At 37.0% G+C, this 19422-nt stretch overlaps 1 protein-coding gene across 1 annotated transcript in view; it reads left to right on the top strand.

Annotated features, from left to right (window-relative positions):
- The window catches only part of LOC131437390 (calmodulin), an 82186-nt gene that overhangs the window by 46659 nt on the left and 16105 nt on the right, over positions 1-19422 (top strand). The window contains exon 3 of the mRNA XM_058606695.1: positions 11641-11883. Coding sequence (XP_058462678.1) covers positions 11641-11883 — 243 coding nt within the window. The remainder of the gene's footprint in view (positions 1-11640; positions 11884-19422) is intronic.

Here is a 19422-nt window from a genome sequence, read left to right as displayed (position 1 = left end):
TTCTTAATTTGTAGTGTTTTGGAATAGCGCTATAATATAGTTGAGTTTAGGGCTGGTAATAATCAGCTCAGTACTTCATCATCACTGAGTTCAGCTCACCTGCAAATCGGTTTCAGAAGCATCGTTGAGCGAGTTGAGTAACTGGGTAACCATTTGTTTGAAGAAAACATCGTCGCAACATTGTAGTGTCAAGCAATCAGCAGATGAGCGCTGAGTGCACATCAAATATTAGAACCCACTAAGAGACGATTTGTGAGTTGTGATTTGATTTGTTTGTACATCAACATATTGCATCAGATTCTTGAAATTCTGTCTTGTGAGTGTTCGCTATTCGCCAGAGTTGCCATATATACAAATTTATTTGCATCAAATAAATTTTTGAACGCAAATGCAGATTTTTGTAGCACGATCGATTTTTTATCTTAAAACAGAGTTGCTGTCGCCAAGTATGACTTAGATACAAGAATAAATACATAAAATTTTAAATTATTATGATCAACCAGCTTTGATCGTTTTATTGCCTTTTTCATATAGATAGGTTATGCAATTACTTGAAAAACCGACTAGTAAAAATAGGCTCGGAGGGCCAAGTGTCATATACCATTCGATTCAGTTCATCTAGCTGAGCAATCTCTCTCTCTCTCTGTATGTGTGTGTCAAATAATCTCCCTAGGTTTTCTCGGAGATGGCTGAACCGATTTTGACAAACTTTGATTCAAATGAAAGGTCTCATGGTCCCATACGGAATTCCTGAATTTCATCCGGATCCGACTTCCGAGTCCCAATCTTTGGGTTAAATGAAAGGTCTTATGGTTCTACAAAAAAATACTGCATATTTTCGGATACAAAAAAAATTTGAATCGCCGTTTTGAGTACGATGCAAAATCGTATGAAATCTTCAAAATTTGAAATAAAACTAGTAGAGTTTGTACGTCATGTTAGTTAGTGGCCGTATGAACCGACTTCGATTATACCGGTTCTCAGGTTCCGGTGTCGGAAGTGCATATAATAGTGAACCCCCTTCGTTTTCTTAAGGATGACCTACGCGAGCAAAGCACTGTTTAGATTTTATAAGATTTTATTTATACCCGGTTTTAACCTAATTTTGGTATTATCGCCGGGTGGAAAGCACTGTTTCATTCTGTATGTTATAATAGTAAATGCACAAACCATCCATTGGTTTCATTCAAAAATCGAAGAGAAACATTTTAAATAGAATACCACAGTATTATATATGAGAAAGGCATCATCACACCACTAAGTGGATTAAAACAGGTTTTTATTTTCAGTTTTTATTAAAAATTATCGCAACGACAAGAAACATATTTTCGCGTGAAAATATCAGAACCCCTGTTCTAGTACACTATTCCATGTTGATGCGCTGCCAGTGGAAAATACGCCAACACGTCTTAATATCGATATCGTTTTATAAAGATTTAATCATACTACATCGTCGCACATTTTGCCAGCTGATTCAGTTTCAAAATTAACGTATCCTCTAAAGAAGCACTTGACAAACCCATCCGATTGTCAGCAAGTATGAGTTTGACTGCACTAAATGCTCTTTCTACGGTCACTTGTGTTGAGGGGGCAAGTAAAATCACCATTGCTGCGTGGAACAACGGAGATGTATACTGCTGAGTTTGCCAAAATTTAAGTAAGTCAAATTGTTGTGCTTTGACACTCGACTCTTGCAATATGGATATTTTTTCACGCATCTCCAATTTTTTCAATTCTTTTATTAAAATATTACTAGAATTGGGAGTTGCAGCACTTATATATTCTTCATCAAAGAAATTAGACAACGTCTCTTCGATAGATCTGTTTGAAGTATTATTATTAATAAATACAGTCTCTGTATCTGGATTTTTAGTTGTAGTTCCTCTCAGTCTTGAGATTCTCTCGTTTAATTTGACGATAAAATCCTGAAAAATGAAATTGTAAACTTTTTGTAATGATCGTAACCTTCACGAGGTGTTATTCGAAAAGCTAATCACTACAGAGTAAGCTAATCTATGCTATTCATCAGTTACCAACATTTTAGTATATGTCTACGAGAAAAACAATGCTGTATCATTCAATTAGATAAAATCTTACCTGTACCAATTCCTTGTCTATTGAACTTAATCTTTTCGAACCAGTAAAATTGAACCGTGGATCAAGATACAAACATGATTTGAATTGAAGAGTTTCGGTTAATTTTTCAACTCGCTTTAAAAGTGCTACTGACAACTCCTGTGCCATTTTATTTTCTGTCAATGTTATAAGTTGAGCGTAACAAATAAGCCAGTTCGCATAAAACTCTGATAACGGAACATGGTGTGCTTGTAGTCGTAGTGTTAAGATGAAAACGCTTCACAAAAAGTTTCAAGAAATTTCCAAAATGGAGTAAAATTGTTTGTAGATTATTATTGTTATTATTATAATTGGAATATAAAATATAAATTTGAGATCAGTAGTTTGCTTCAAGGTTTTCCTTTTCGATTTAATCACTTGTTTTCTCTTTACATTCATTTGCAATGCGAAACACTCACCAATTTCAGAAAATTGATTTTTCATGTTATTGAAGAACGACTTTTGTTTTAAAATAGACTTTAGCATTAGGAAAGTACTATTCCAGCGAGTTCTATTTGACAGCGGTGGCAAATGAGCTTCATTTTCCTTGAACAACTTGGAATACTTCCGGTGTCTCAAGTTAATTGCAAGTTTTTGTATTTTTGTAATTTTCCTTTCATGAGGCTTTATAATGTTCCAGCAGGCCAGTTGGGCAGTGTGAGCCGCGCATCTTGAGCTGTTCAAAATTTCTTCCATGCCCTTAGCAACTGAATCGCTACTGTCGATTGTATGTTCACTTGAAAACATTTCATCTCCAACAGCATCATCATCACTTTCATTTGGTTCTGAAGACTCAAAGACTAATTTTTTTTCGGAGAATTCATCATCTTTGGCTAAGTGACTACCACTGTATTTCATCAGCTCAATAACATCTTTGTTGTCAACGATTGCCTCGATATCCACCGCGTCCATAGAAAGCATGTTTCGTATTAGTTGAACCGTGGCAACTAAGTTTGTTGCATTATCGTGTCCGAAAGAATATATTTGTTCAAACGTTATATCATACTTCGCCAATTCTTCTTGAATTGCTATTTTTAAGTTCTCTTTAGTTTGGCTTACGTCCATCTCACGAGCGGCTATTGAGAATAATACGAAATGTAAAAATTTACTTTACTTTAGGACAGTGGATTAAAGTACCTAAATTTCGTACGACAACATTCCCGTTGTGATAATATTGACAATTAATACCTAAAATGGTACGATGGCCGCGTGATGCACTATCAACTTTTATACTTATTAGTTTTCCGTTAACCTCATCTTTGATCATTCAAAGGATGATTTCAGCAGCCCGATGTACGAAAGATGCTAGATTTTTTCTGTTCATGTTTAAACCTGCGGCTTTCCATAATGGTTCGACGAGTGTTTTAAATCCTTCCATTTCACAGTTGCCAGCTGCAATGTACCCAAAATAATAGTTTCTTTATCACTAACGACGGTAAGTTTTTTCGTTCTTTTTTTATTCCCATTGTTGTGTTATGCGAAAGGTTTTGCAAGTGCCAAATTATTGGGAGTGTGTTGATGTTTGGCCAGTACATGTCGAGAAAAGTTCCCAGAGTGAATTTTTTTGACTATAAGTGCATCCCGTCACGATACAACTGTATAATTCGTTTTCCTTCCAAATTAAACAATCGAATTTGCTTCTTCGATTCATTGTCTGGAAATAAAAATAGTGTTCTAACCCATGACAAAATCAACTTTGATACACGTACCGCGAAACACCAAAATACTCCAATCACTAATCACTCTCTAATCTCTACAGGTAAATAATTTCTAAAAGTTATGAGCTGTAAATATTTCATTAAAGAACAGACAAAATTACAATCGATGCAAAACAATATTTTTCACGTTGCAGTTTATCAACAAACTGTGAAATGGAGAGAAAGTTGACAGTATAGGGCAACAGGGATGCCAGGCATTTTTTCAAATCTCTTCAATTTATCTAATGTTTCGGAAAATAGATAAATGATAGCTGAAAAGGGAATAAATGAATGAATCCTTCAATTTTGACAATTTTTATACGCAAAATGATGACACATCACAATGATGTTTTGTAAGAAAACCGAAATGTCGTGAAATGACCAAATCATTATCATTAGCAGGACAATAGTGTAAATGAATATAAATCTACAATATCGGCATCTCCTGTTGAATAAACATAGAATCACTAAAGTAACTCGTTTCGATGATGCCAAACTCACCACTCACTTTTGACAACTGAGAGAAGGATTTAAAAACTACTGAATCAGAACTGAAAACCATCATTGCCATCACAACTTGGTGCCAGCGACGATTTTACAAATGAGTGAGTTCGTATTGGTTAGCGATGAGTTTTATGCGTAGAATCATTTTACGGATTACATCGTAAATCATTACGTGAGCTGATGAATAGAAAAAATCGAATCTCATGAGCGAGTTTTTGTCACCCTTGGTTGAGTTAATGCATTATCGCCCTTATTCTGAATAACGACGTTTTGGTTTTTCGATCGAATATGGTTCGGTCGAATTTTAGCTACCTTTGATTTTGCTAGCGTTATCAGGAATATGAATGAAATACGATCGAAAAAACGATACGTCGTTATTCAGAACAAGGGTGTATATGAGAAAGACATCATTACACCACGAGGTAGATGAAAACTGTTTTTTTTTTGTTTCATTTATAGACAATTGAAGCTCGGTGTACGTCTCAATAACTGTCCATTCTATGTATACAGCTCAATACTAACCAAATCAATTTAAATTACAACAAATTACAAACGCAGTTCCACAGTACGATACTGATGTAATATCACTGAAAACCTCTTGATGAGTATTATTCCATGTCAGTTTTGTTTATTCGTATCTCACTGCGAAAACCATATTGATATCTTTTCGTGGCTAACTTTGAGTAGTCCGGAAGTCAGAAGCGCTCAATTCTAAGTTGCATAAATCTGACACGACATAACATATTTGATCAGTTTCTTCGTGTTTGATAAAGGGCGATATAGTTGACTTTTATTGGGTTTTTGGATATCCTCCACTACACATCAACACTCTAATCCAAAGACGACAAGCTGGATAAACAGCATAGCTTTTCCTGTTCGGTTCTGTTCCACCCACCGCTGTACCGAACCGAGTTAGATAGATACTGTCACTGTGTCACTTTCACACTAAAAGATATTTATCCGGACATTTTTATTGGAGACATATTTGACAACTACAACATGTTATAAATTATGGTGTTACATATTTGTCACTACCCACTTCTATTCTGCCAATCAACAGATGCGAATTAAGGATTCATATTCCCATGTCCGTGGATCGGATTTACCAGAAATTCAGATCCCGGTGAGACCACCTCCGGTTCGGATAAAAGCATTTGATTCCCTTTGCCAGTAAACCATCAGCTTTTCTGGGCGACCGGAGTGAAGGGAACAAACTGATGAAAGAAAAGCTTGAAAATCTTATTTCGTCGCTTGGGCGATGGATTTGATCTTTTCCATCAATCCCCGTCAATCTCGCTATATTGACGCAGAAAATTACGAAGAAAATGATATAGTATATGCAGTCTGTTTATTATCTTTTTTTATATCTTTTCCCCTGAAATACCGCTTATGCCATAATAATGGAACAGCATGTGCTGAAATAATAACGAACTTTTCAATCAATCCTAATGCTGGTTTGAGAAGACAGTATTACGTTTTCTGAAGTGTTCTGGTTTTGATGGAAATGCCGACTAGTTTTTGGTTCTGAGAAATGATTTTTAATAAAACTTCAATCTCGCCATTTTCGATTACTCCTTATGACTTATGTTCTACGTGTAACGAACTCGTAGCATGCCATTCGTCGTTCGTAATTACCTCCTGGCTAACGGTAAAAACTCGGTCGATTGAAACATGTCGAACCAGAAATACGGAAATGTGCGAAGGAGGTTGCGTGTAAAAAAACCTGCCCTGCCAACAAGTCAGAGGGTTCAAATCGTAGTAGAAGAGTGGAAAACAGTCTAAAAATATCAAGTGATCGTTAAATCAGTTAATAAACACGCGAAAATCCCTGACCTGGTCCCCTTTTTGGCGCCCGCCCTAAATCTCGGTATGGATGTGGCGGAGGGAGTGGTTAGTCGATCATGAACAAGGCAGTTTCCAGTGGGAACATGTGTAAACAGTGAAGTTATTTTAGTTTTTTTTTGCGAGAAAAATTGAAGAAATAGATTGCTACACTGTGGTTCACTTGGCACCACCTAAAATGAACGTCGTCACGGTGGAAAGAAAGGTTGGTAGGTTGTTCCGGCTTGTCAGAGAAGGGATGGAAGAAGAGGGTGCGTTTTTGTAACTTGTTGTTGGAAGAATGGACAAATATTTCTGTTTCAACACTCCGAATAGCAAGGGGATAGAAGAGTACCATGAAAAGAATCTCAAGAAATTTTGTATTTTTACATCAATTTTTGAATCTTAGAGTTTTTTTGTGACTTAGCTCAGCACGTATTCAAGAGCGTTCGGGTACCAACCGACTAAATTTACTTTCAGCTAAAATTTCAAAATTTTTATATTTACCAAAAATCGATATATTCACGTCTAAGAAAATTTTGCTTGCCAACTCAATGAACTTAGCAATGTGTAAAATTTTAGGTTTAAACACTTATATTTATATCAAAATCTCAAAAAATCTAAATTTTCATATCTACTTTTATGTATATTGAATTTTGTATTAGCTAAAATTTGTAGAAAACAATAATTCTATATATACTAAAAATCTAACAACAACTCGATATTTTTACTTACATTTTCAAATCTTAACAGTACTATAAATTTAACGAGGAATGCAAAGAAAACATCCAAGTTTTTGTGTTGATCAATCGATTGAACTCAGAAACAGGTAATATTACATCAGACGTACATCAAAACAAACACCGCCTGGATATTTCGTAGAGTTTTCAGAAGAAGGAACTCAACAAATTTACCAAGTGCTTGTGGAAAGCGATCTGCGAAAAATTTGAAATGGATTTTCGATTATATACTTGATATACTTGGTCCAAAAAAGTCTCTATGAAAAATTGGAACTAAATCGTATAATGTAAATAAAATTTCTAACCATCAATTGTTAGTGAAATATTGGCTTCATAAACATTAACAAATATATGTTGATGTAAACGGGTTAATGTTATCTTGCGATTTTATTAAGTATCCCGTTTTGTTCCCTACATGCGACTAAACGGGACTACAAAAAACTTCAAAAAAAAAAACAATGATTAGAACAAAACCCAAAATTCCACTTCATTCCATTACCCACCCAACGTTCTCAACGTTTTTTATTTCTAAATATTGTAAAACCAGTACGGCCCCTGGCGGTCGTTGTTTCTGTACGATAGCGACTCGCCGTTCGAAATAACCTTCAATTATCGAAACTGTTCTGATGAACACTCCGGAACGAATGATCAAACGCACGCAATCAATTTAATTAAAACTTTTACAGTCAGCTCATTTCGACTACCAATAAGGAAGCTCGCGAAATTGACTTTCGGGACGGTATATTCAGGTATAATATGCAGTATACGGCTCATAAGAACAGGTAGGAAACTAGTAATTAAAGCAAAATTACACGAACAATTTGCTAGTTGAAGCGGTAATAGCCCTGACTGCGACAGAATGATGTCACAACTTCTCCTGTTCTGTCACAACCAAGCAGGATTGTTTGACTGTTGGAAGTTCGAAGTCGTTAGCAAACGGTATTTCAGTTCAAACAATTCAAAATTGATCAATTTCTTCGTAAAAATAAATGGTTTTCAAAAGCGACCTTCAGAATTTTACCGTGATTTTTTAATAGCAACTTAGTAATAACTAACAAACACGAATGTTTCATGACAATGGACAGTTGTGTATTCAAAGGAAATTACGATTGAAAAGACTACAAGAATCGTGCTGCTAAATGTTGGAAAAAAACTTCGATCTGTTCCCAAGACTTTTAGTTTCAAGCTTATACATCATAACGAAACTTTGAAAATTTTATTACACTTGTGTTGAACCTTGAAGTTATCTCTCACCCGGCAGCAGTTTTATTTGCTTTGTTTTGCTATTTATTTGTTTATTTAATTTTCCGGTACTTACTCGAGTACTGATTATATCATATTATTCGTATTTTTTTTTAATGTTTGTAACTAACTAGGAATGCAATTACCGGAATATAGACAATGCGAGAAGGATACGCATTGTGTTGTCTGTGATGGCTGATTCTGTCCTTGACAAAAATTTTGCTGCCGCTGGCAAATGTATCAGTTATCGAAAACTCGTGGCTTTCGAACTGAGTGTAATGCTACAGAATTTTAACATTAACGAAAACATTCAATCCATTTGAGATGGGAGGATCTACCAAAATGTTAACAAAGTGCGTTGCGCGTTGAACGTATCATCGAAAATCAAATTATAAATTTCTTAAAGCATACCGACAAATAAATATTGTTCTAAGCGAAAAATCCTCGCCATAAAATTTCGTTTTCCATGTTTCAATAAATGAGAAATGGTAAAACTGTATATGTTTATATGCTGTTATGATATGCACTTCACAAACTAGATATTCCTAGTTTCAAAGTTTTCAATTACAAGAGCGTTTTGATTATATATTGAATCAGTTGCGTCTAGTGACAAAATTTACTAGTTGTGCACTGCTTATCGGGTATGATAGCAGATGTAACAATTAGTTGTAAGTGAAACCTTAAGATTGAGGAATGGAGTGTTTTTCAATACAATGAGATAACGATATACTTTCGGATGGGATTTTCATTAAACAAACAAATCTCAGAGCTTAGCTGAGTAATTCTTCCTCTTCTTGAATCTGTGCAGTAGCTCATGTGCACGGAAAAGACACTAACACAACGACAACAGATAGTTGAAATTTAATGTCTAATATGTATGAGATGCGTGTAAATATACGCAATTTCGGTGCGATCTAACCTGCTTTCATCGAATAAATAAAGATTCCAAAAAAAAATAATTAAATTTGGATGGAATTAGGGACGTAGTTCATTCCTTCAATTCAACCAGTTGTGCTGTGCACGAGGTGCACATGAGGACGAGACGCCACTGCATTGAATGACTAGATTGACCGTTCTCAACAACATGCACAAATATGTCTCCTTCATATAAGTCAATTAAATATACTTATGGTTTATAACCAACCATAGTTATTGTCTGGTTTACTAGCGAACAAAACATGTCGTAAGCCCACTGCGCTAAACACTAATAATATTCTGTATTTATATGTGTGTTGGTTTTGCGCGATACGCTCTGTACGATGATTCGTTTCATGCATGCGGTTAAAACTTTGCGCGGCTTACTTTGGCATTGAATTTCACCTTAAAGCTCGGTCATACCAAACATTTTAGAAAACTTCAACTTTGAGCTATTTGCCTTTCTCATATAGAAAGGTTATGCAATCACTGTGAAAACCGACTTTTGAACCGAGGCCCGGAGGGCCGAGTGTCATATACCATTCGACTTAGTTCGTCGAGTACGCAAAATGTCTGTGTGTGTATGTGCGTATGTGTGTATGTAACGTTTTTTTTGCACTAACTTTTCTCGGAGATGACTGAACCGATTTTCACAAACCTATATTCAAATAAAAGGTCTTGATATCATGCAAAATTCCTGAATATTATTTCGATCCGACTTTCGGTTCCGGAGTAATGGGGTAAAATGGGCAAAAAATGGAAATTCGATTCGATTTCCGGATCCGGAAATATAGAGTAAAGTGTGTTAAAAATTTTCTGTCATCACTGAATCACCAACTCAATGAACTTAGCAATGTGTAAAATTTTAGGTTTAAACTCTTATATTTATATCAAAATCTAAAGTGTCATATACCATTCGACTTAGTTCGTCGAGTACGCAAAATGTCTGTGTGTGTATGAGCGTATGTATGTATGTAACGTTTTTTTTGCACTAACTTTTCTCGGAGATGGCTGAACCGATTTTCACAAACCTATATTCAAATAAAAGGTTTTGATATCATGCAAAATTCCTGAATATTATTTCGATCCGACTTTCGGTTCCGGAGTAATGGGGTAAAATGGGCAAAAAATGGAAATTCGATTCGATTTCCGGATCCGGAAATATAGAGTAAAGTGTGTTAAAAATTTTCTGCAATCATTGAAAAGGGAGAAAACCGTAAAAAGTTAACTCAGTTGCGGAATTACAGTTTGATATACACCAAAAACATGAAAGTAATGTGACTAACTTTTAGAAAAGGAGGCTGAATCGATTTTCACAAACTTAAATTCAAAGGGAAGATATTATAGTCCCATATAAGGTTCTTGAGTTTTATCCGGATACGATTTCTAGTTCCGGATTTACACGATAGTGTGTATTAAAAATGAAAACAATAACACTCACTTTTGCCGAATATATGTCGACCGATTTACACTTAGATTCATCTGAAAGGTCTTCAGGTGCCATAGGAATATCCTGATTTTTGTTTGGTCCAAGAGCGAATTCTTTGAATTGACCAAATAAACTCATCAGAATGAAACGTCAAAATCTAATATTATCTCGATAAACAATTTTGTTTTTTGGACGAGTTGATATAAGGGCCGCATTTACAGAAAGCCAGTGGGGGCAAATGCCCCCGGGCCCACGGTCTTAGGGGGCTCTTGAGAGAACCCACCGAGCCAAAAAAAAGATCATTCAGTTAGTTGGGGCCACAGAAATTTGGGGACAAATACGTAAAAATGGTGCTGGTTGACATTAAATTTTTTTCTGAGATAGAACTATACTAAATGTAAGTCGCGGACCCGAAAATTAATTCTGAATTTCCACTTTAAAATTTGACGTGATCAGGTTTAAAAATCGTGAAGTCACAAATTTAATTTATTTTCGTTTTCTTCACGTTTCGCCTTCGGCTCCTTCATCAATGCTTCAAACAGTTCTACTTAAACTACCATTGCCACCTAGCAATTCAATTTAAACCGCTTTACACTATTTATGTGTTACTTTAAGCATATTTCATAGGTTTCTGATGTTTCAGTCGTTTGAATAGGCTAAATCGATCGTGTGCAGCGATCGCAAACATTTCCGGGGTTCTTACGAAATACGAAGGATGCATCCTCATGGACCATGGTTTCCAGGTTGTATCGACTTTTTCCGATATATTCTCAAGAAAGTTTATGATTAGCAAGGTATTTGCGGCTGCGAATAAAAACTAAACCGATGTTTTGTAACAAACAAGACTATGGATTTTCGAATGTTTTCCCTGATATTAAATGACGCAAGCTTAACTGACTACAATCGCTCGAACTGTATTATGATAAGCTCTCATGCTTAAGCATGTGAAAACAAAAAAAAAAGACAACCTACCCCTATGAAAAGAAACCTCAACTTTCATTTGACAAGTTCACCTAGGCTTTCTGATCTTTAGCTTAAACGAATCAATCTCATATCCAATATCTACACGCACACGCAATGCAGGTTACCAAGCTCTCCGCCGCGGTTCGAAGTGGATTTATTTAAACTACAGTAAAAAAGAAACTATAACTAATATTTGCTCCCGTATCTTCCACAGGTAACGGTACGATCGATTTCCCCGAGTTTCTCACCATGATGGCTCGCAAAATGAAGGACACCGACAGCGAAGAGGAAATCCGGGAGGCGTTCCGAGTCTTCGACAAAGACGGCAACGGTTTCATCTCGGCAGCTGAGCTGCGTCATGTCATGACCAATCTCGGCGAAAAGCTAACGGACGAGGAAGTGGATGAGATGATCCGTGAGGCTGATATAGATGGCGATGGTCAAGTTAATTATGAAGGTAGGCTAACTGTGGAGTCCCATGGGCGTAGTCTAATGCAGAAAGCAAGGGTGGAAGAAGAGACTAAACTACTCCCAAGTTTTGTATACTTCGGGAACCTGGCCAGACAGTGAGCAGACAGTTTGTTTTGTGAATTGTTTCCGATCTCGGTTCTCCGGCAAAGATATGAACATCAAAACAAGGATGCCATCATTAGTGAATTTGCCATGATATTCATTTATATATCAGTTCTCTCACCTCAAATGCTTTATTGTTGTGTTAAACAACATTTGTTCAAGGTAACAATTCTCAAGCAGCAGTGCACTGGATTTTCGGATCGTCTTTCATAATTGTTGCAACCTACTAACACTTCAGATTGGATACCTGTTTCCGGTGCCACATATTTCTCGTGGTGGGTTTTCTTTTTTCTGTACTCTTGTGCAGTTGCATTTCTCTGCAATATTGAGCGCGTTGGGTGTCATTCGTGATTAAGCACGCCAAGAGTGTCGCCGCCTTATGACTGGCCCTGCACATGCGTGGGTTCACTATTGAGATATATGATCGCTGTGAATGTGGAGTAAAAGAATGTCACGAAACCTACGTGAATGAGTTCCACGTGGGTTAAGCCATTCGAACAATTTCAATTGATAGCTGCTATCCCTTAGGACATTTGGAACCTCTCAGTCTTCTATTTCCCGGAATGGGATTTGGGGAATATTTGAATTCAACCGCTACATTTGTTTCTTAGTTTGGTACAAGAAAGTAATCGGAACCAGCTTGTACCGCACCCCTAGTTACTACACTATGCCGTAGCGTAGTTCCGCTTCATGATTGCTTTATGATCCTATCTGTTCCTTCTGTTCCCGAACACATTGCAACCGACGCGTGTGCTTAAATTAACGCGGTTGCGGATATCATTTTCGTTGTTATTTACTACATCTACACTAAACCTAGCGTGAGTTCCTGAAGCACCTTAAGGGAAAAGAAATGAATACAAATCACCGTGCAAAATCCTCCATAAAGATAAAACGACGGCGCTTGTTTTCAGGGTCATCCAAATTTTTGCGGTGAGCTGCAGCACTGTTATCTATTTTACCCTAGTAGCTGCAAACAAGTAAACTCTAAATCGACAGCGCGGTAGCTTTGCTTACAACAGCGTAGCATGTAGTCACTTGAATATGGTAGAAGGGATATGAAATTTGGTGTTCGTATCCATACCAGTCAGTTGGAGCCAAACTGAGTAACACAACTATAGTCAGTCGTGTGCATACGACGCAAGACACCCCTCTCGAACCGCTACGTCACTACATTGATCAAACACACTCTCGCTGCTGATGAGTTTCACCTTTTTTTTCCATTTTCCATCCATAAATCTGGCTCAAGTTTTGCACAATCGCTGCTTCGGGCTGGAATCCCTTGTTATCGATGCGATTTCACAATGGCACACATGGAATCTTTTCTGCTCTTCGGTTGGATTTTTCTTCCCGATTCAGCTTTCATGGCATGATGGCAGTGTCATCGGGAAACCCCATCGTATCTCATGACAGGAGCTTAATCCAATTATGCCGGGTGAGAAATGAAATATCGACCGAAAATATGAGTGCACTCCCACCGAGAAACCGAATGACCAACTTTTAAATACAATAAAGACCAATGGAATTCACGACGTAATGGGGCCGACTGGTTGGTGCTACCCAGAAACTGCACCGCCTAGGATGACAAAGTCTAGCAAATGTGCATGTTCTAGTTCCAGTTTGTCTGTCTATGTTACACGGTAGACTTGGGAGACTATATTAGGATGCATCGTATGAGCCATGTGTGGATGCGCAACGCATCCCGTAGCTTGCGCTGCAATTCGCTATTTTATTATTCATATTACAATTTCATCGCATACATCCAGGCGTATGAATACGGCCCAAGTTCTTGATGTTAACCGGATCTGGTAGGTAGATGTAGTGGAAACAGGCAAGTAGAAGTCAGGCAAATTGGTCGTTATGCTAATATACTGCCCGCATTCGCCATTATCAAGCCCGGATTTCATTAGCCCAAATGAGTTTTCAGAGCATTGAATGGTTTCTCGATATGGAAGTCTATCCGGCCGTTCATGGGAGCAGTTCGGAACATATATTCTCCCAATCCATCGCTGGATGGCTGCAGTAATTTAGCTATTTGTTACTTCCTTTTTAGAGTAGCAAGTTTACGAATGGTCACATTTCGTGCTTCCAGTCCGATATAGTCCTAACAGACAATTTGCAAAAATTTCGTTATACATCAATACACCAAAATTAAAACATGTAATGGCATTTGCTTCGATTCGTACATGAACAAATCGTGCTGGGGCGGATGTTTGTGCTGGAATCGAATTTCCTGTCCTCCTGGAATCACTGTACGATTATGGAATGATGTCAATGGAGATGATGGGATCTAATAAAATATATAGTATTTGTCAAACATCCGGTGATTTTCGATGTTCAGTTAATCTAATCCAACTCAACCTTCCATATTCCTTCCCGGTGATGATTTCGTTTGAGCAAACGTACAAACAATTTATACCAACTAGTAGACAGAGGAATAAAATATATAAATACTGAACTGGATAACACTACGATCGCAAAGCGTGCACTGTCAGTCAGTCAGCTGACGTGGATGGGATCGTATTTCGCGAAGCTCGGGTTGCCTGCTCGAACTGGTCGCATAATTCGGTGCTAGTGAGTGTTTTGAAATAATAGTTCGATTCGAATGCTTTTTGTTACAGTATGGGAAAATCAATCAAACTGATTGATAAATTAGTGTAGTTGTGAATGTTTTTAGCTAAGAGAGACTGAATAAAAAAGCTAGAACTTTACCGACGATTTAGTTTAGTTTTTTACCTAATTATTCTGTCACTAGAACAGAATTCCCAATTTGTATGTTTTTGTCCCAATTACAGAGGTTTTAATGTTAAGGTCATTCACCTCTTCACCTATTTGCGGGGGTCGGGAATCGAACCCAGCTGGGTTCCGTGAAAGGCATCGACTGACTCATCACGCTATTCATGTCCCCTGCCAATTTGTATTCAAAATTAAACTTAATATTTTTCTAAAGGAAGAAGTAAAGATATTGGGCCGTATGAATAAAACGTAGCATGCTCGAATTTCGGTAGTAAATGCTACATGTGGATCACGTTCTTGTCAAAAGCAGAGACTTTACTACACAACAACGTTCGAACATGTAGTATTTACTACAATTTTTCGGTAGGTAGCTCAAGAGGTTGCTACTCGTGTGTTTGCTGATAAAGTGAAGTAGAAAAATTAAATAAAGTGGCATTTTTGCAGCAGTAAGTACTTTTCTTGCTTTGTACATAATTATTCCAGCTTTTTCGGCTCCGAGTCGATACGGCGTACAATAAATACTCAAATTCGATGGTAGCATTAACCTGTTCGAACTTGTTTTTTTATTCATACCAAACGTGTTTACTACATTTTATTCATACGGCCCATTGACTCCGTTTACTACAATTACAGCAATCACGGAACAAATTTATAACGATTGAGAGTTGTGTGAATGCACGAATTATTCAACCTTGAAGATTGTACTTTTCGATTGAATTGGAATGATCAGATCGAATGTGAAAATTACTTAAATAGTCCTCATAGTCCCAAAGATCTACGATTCCATGACCTACTTATGATATTTTATTTCCGGATTCGACTTCCGGTTCCGAAGGAATGGGGTAAAATGTGCCGAATAATGGAAAAAGTGCACTCGATTTTCTCAGAGCCTGGGCTGGGCTGATTTTCATAAACTTAAATTCTAATGAAAGGTCTGAAAGGAGTGACGGGATAGTGTGCTAAAAATGAAACAACTGCACTAGATAATCTTAGGATCACCAAACCGATTTTCATGAGCTTCAAATGAAAGGTTCCATAGTTCTAGAACTTGCTATTGAATTTTGTTCGTTTCCGACTTCTGGTTCTAAAGTTATAGGGTTAAATGTGTACTCAGGTATTTCGTATATGGCCGTTAAAAATAGTTTCTTTCAGAAAACCTAGTTGTTTTGTCGTACAACTTTCTATTGAATTTTATCTTAATCCAACTTCTTGTAGGGGTATGAGGTATGTAAATTACAGTGTAGACAAAAAATTACTTACGAACAGCACTTGTTAGTTGACTACTATACTGGTCCCCGATTTCCGATTCCGGATACACTGGAAGTATTTGTACACTAACTAATTGATCTCAAATTCTCAAACTGCTTGATTTTCGGTTTTAGAAATACCTAAACTCATGTTCAATGGGATACTCAAATGGTAATAACGTCAATTGCTCATAGATGGCGCATCCGACTTTCACCTATTTAGATTAAAACCAATGGTCTTACAATTCCATCAACTGCTATTGATTTTCATCCTGAGTTGATATCTGGTTTCTGTTTTACCGGGTTACCAGTGTAAAAAATTACAAACCGTTATGTGAGTCTTCTGAACTCCAATTTGTTAGTGAAGGCCAAACGAAAGTACTTGTTTTCTAGAGCAGTGGAGAAGATTACGATACACATCAGCAAGTTTCCATGCTGCGAATGTCAAATCTATTTCTGTGAAAAATTGAGTGTCCCCTCATGATGGTTCTATGTTTGCATATGCATAAATACACAAGATTTCGTTTCTTTATTACTCATAAAAGACTGATTTGACTATAGCCTTATGGAATTTCGTCGAAATGGCTTCAACTCTTCGTGAAATTTTTATTTACCTAACGAGTTTTTATGTCGACGCATGAAACGTGTAATAAATGTTAATATTTGGCGTCACCTAAAATCAGAAATACATACTGCTCCAATTAATCAAACTAAATTGATTACAATATTAAATTAAATCCACATTGATCAAACAACACAAAATCTTTGAATGTATTTTTACCAACAAATCTAATTTGAAAAAAGGTTTTCGATTTCTCAGAAATACCCCGATAATTGAGTTTGACTGGTGTTCACTGTTACTTGCCCCATTACCTTCAGCCAAGTTTAGTTAGACCATTCAGATGTTGTCGGCACATGATTTGTATTTTCACAACTGATCTCTTTTCGTAGTATGACACTTCCATTCGAGCAAAACTAACAGACTAAACTGCTGAAAATGGTGAAAATCTAAGATAAGTGAGTGAAGTAGCGGGGAAATAGAAGTTGTTCGCAAAATAAATATTGATTGGAGCAGAATATTGCGATTTATTTATGTTTCTTTTCTCACGAGCTAATATTTCTCGTCACAAAGTCGGTGAAAGTTGGTTCGGGCTGACAGTTTGTTTAAATTAGCTTCTCCTTTTTGCGAATGTTTATTTGCACAATTGATAAATCACGCGCAAAACGGGTAGAAGATATTTGGTGCTTGCTTTACGAATGTTCTTATAGATATGCTGTAATCCCCAAAGCAAAGCTTGCAGGATGTATTCTCACTCTCGAAATGCGTCATTGAAAGTACATCGGATATCTAATTGATAGATTCAATGATCGACGATGATGCTTCCGTTGGTTTTTGATGCTGTTGCTATTACTACTGCTGATGTGCTTCATAACTTTGATCTGATTCATTCTTATTTTATTTTAAAGAATTTGGTTACTTCAATCATACCAAAATGATCACAATATATAATTTTATCAGTTTTGAAAAAGTCTGCTGCTAACACAATCGAGAATGAAAATACGGAAAACTCTGAAAGACACAAATCACCAAATAGCTAGGGGAACCGTTCAGCCAATTAATTCTGAGGACCGGAAATATGTTTCGGATCTGACAACAGAAGGGATAATGACTCTAAACACCGGAGCCACAATGTTACGCCGGGAAAGAGGACGGGCATCCTTTTGAACTGGTCCTCCCGTAAATGGTATTGATAATGTCTGGACCATCATTGAGGACAGACGTGCAGTGAAAACCAGTGGCGTCTCGTCCTCATGTGCACCTCGTGCACTGCACAACCGGTTGAATTGAAGGAATGAACTGCGTCCCCAACCCCATTCAAATTTAATCATTTTTTTTTTGGAATCTTCATTTGTTCGATGAAAGCAGGTTGAATCGCACCAAAATTGCGTATATTTACACGCATCTCATATATATTAGACATTAAATTTCAACTATCTGTTGTCGTTGTGTTAGTGTCTTTTCCGTGCACATGAGCTACTGCACAGATTCAAGAAGAGAAAGAATTACTCAGCTAAGTTCTGAGATTTGTTTGTTTAATAAAAATCCCATCCGAAAGTATATCGTTATCTCATTGTATTGAAAAACACTCCATTCCTCAATCTTAAGGTTTCACTTACAACGAACTGTTACATCTGCTATCATACCACATTAGTAGTGCACAACTAGTCAATTTTCTCACAAGACGCCACACTGAAAACACAAAAAAAATTAACAATTTGAAGCAGTTATCAGTTCGAAGGGAGCTTGGTAGTTTCATTCGTATTCACATTTTCCAATCATTTCTGACATTACCCAACCGCTTTTTCATGTCAGATATCTTAGAAATGTATGAAATGTTTATATCCGATGTTATCTTGAAAAGTTTTGGTTTTGGAAACAAGTGGTACGCTCAACCAAACGATACCAATCCCCTTCTTTTGTGGGTTTCAACCGCCATGGATAGTGGTCATGTAGATCGCTAATCAACAGCATGTCAATATCATCACTAACCCTTACACTGCGGTTAATCGAAATGAAAACAAGACCAACCCCCACGTCGACGCGAACCAACACCACAATATCAATAACTGCGCAGGGCTTGGAAATTTCCGCCAAAAATATGGGCAAAAGATTTCGCTCTCTATGTTCTGTTGGGCGCAAATTTCATAGAGCAGCCAAAACAAGGGATGCTGCTTCGTTCGTTCATAAGTTCATGAACATGAACATGAAGACTATGCTTCGTGAGGTTAGATTCATAACCATTAAATTTGACGAATATTTATTTTGAGAGCATTGTACACAATGCAAATTCCCATGAAATTATTCGTTTCAGAAACGGATTGATTTTCAAAGCTCAAAGCAAAGTTGGTCTCGGAGTGCAAATTTTGTGTTCGAAAATGTTTTCCATAATCCTACATTGCAAACATTGGATGCAGGGTCTTGCTTCGTTTCTTGTTGCATGGTGTGAAGCAAGTTCTTCATGCTCGCATGTATTGCAATTAATTGTTTAGTTCATGTGGTATTCTACACACAGATAATATAGGCAATTTACAAAGAGAAAGAGAATTTGTATGCTCAATAGCACATACTCTCGTGAAACCAGTGTCTTTAATTCAGGTATCTCATTTAGCAAAACGTTCACATTAGGCGATTTGATTGTTTTGTTCATTCTGGGTTCCATAATACAAAACCGTGCAAGTGCGACGATGAATCAGTGGACGATGCGGCGAATAGTGAACCAATAGTGCTCCTTTAGTCTCGCTGGATGATAATGAGACTGCCTCTCCCTCGAGAAAAAAGGTATGAACGAGTTTTCAGTCATAAGAAACAGTGATCTAATTTACCCAAGAAAATGGCAAGATGGTTCCGTTGTGTCTTAAAATCCCCAATCCGCGCTAAATGG

The sequence above is a fragment of the Malaya genurostris genome, chromosome 3 (assembly GCF_030247185.1).
Source record: "Malaya genurostris strain Urasoe2022 chromosome 3, Malgen_1.1, whole genome shotgun sequence".
In the NCBI taxonomy this organism is placed as follows: Eukaryota; Metazoa; Arthropoda; class Insecta; order Diptera; family Culicidae; genus Malaya; species Malaya genurostris.
The sequence above is the reverse complement of the archived record's forward strand: the minus strand, read 5'-3'. Positions and strand labels throughout refer to the sequence as shown.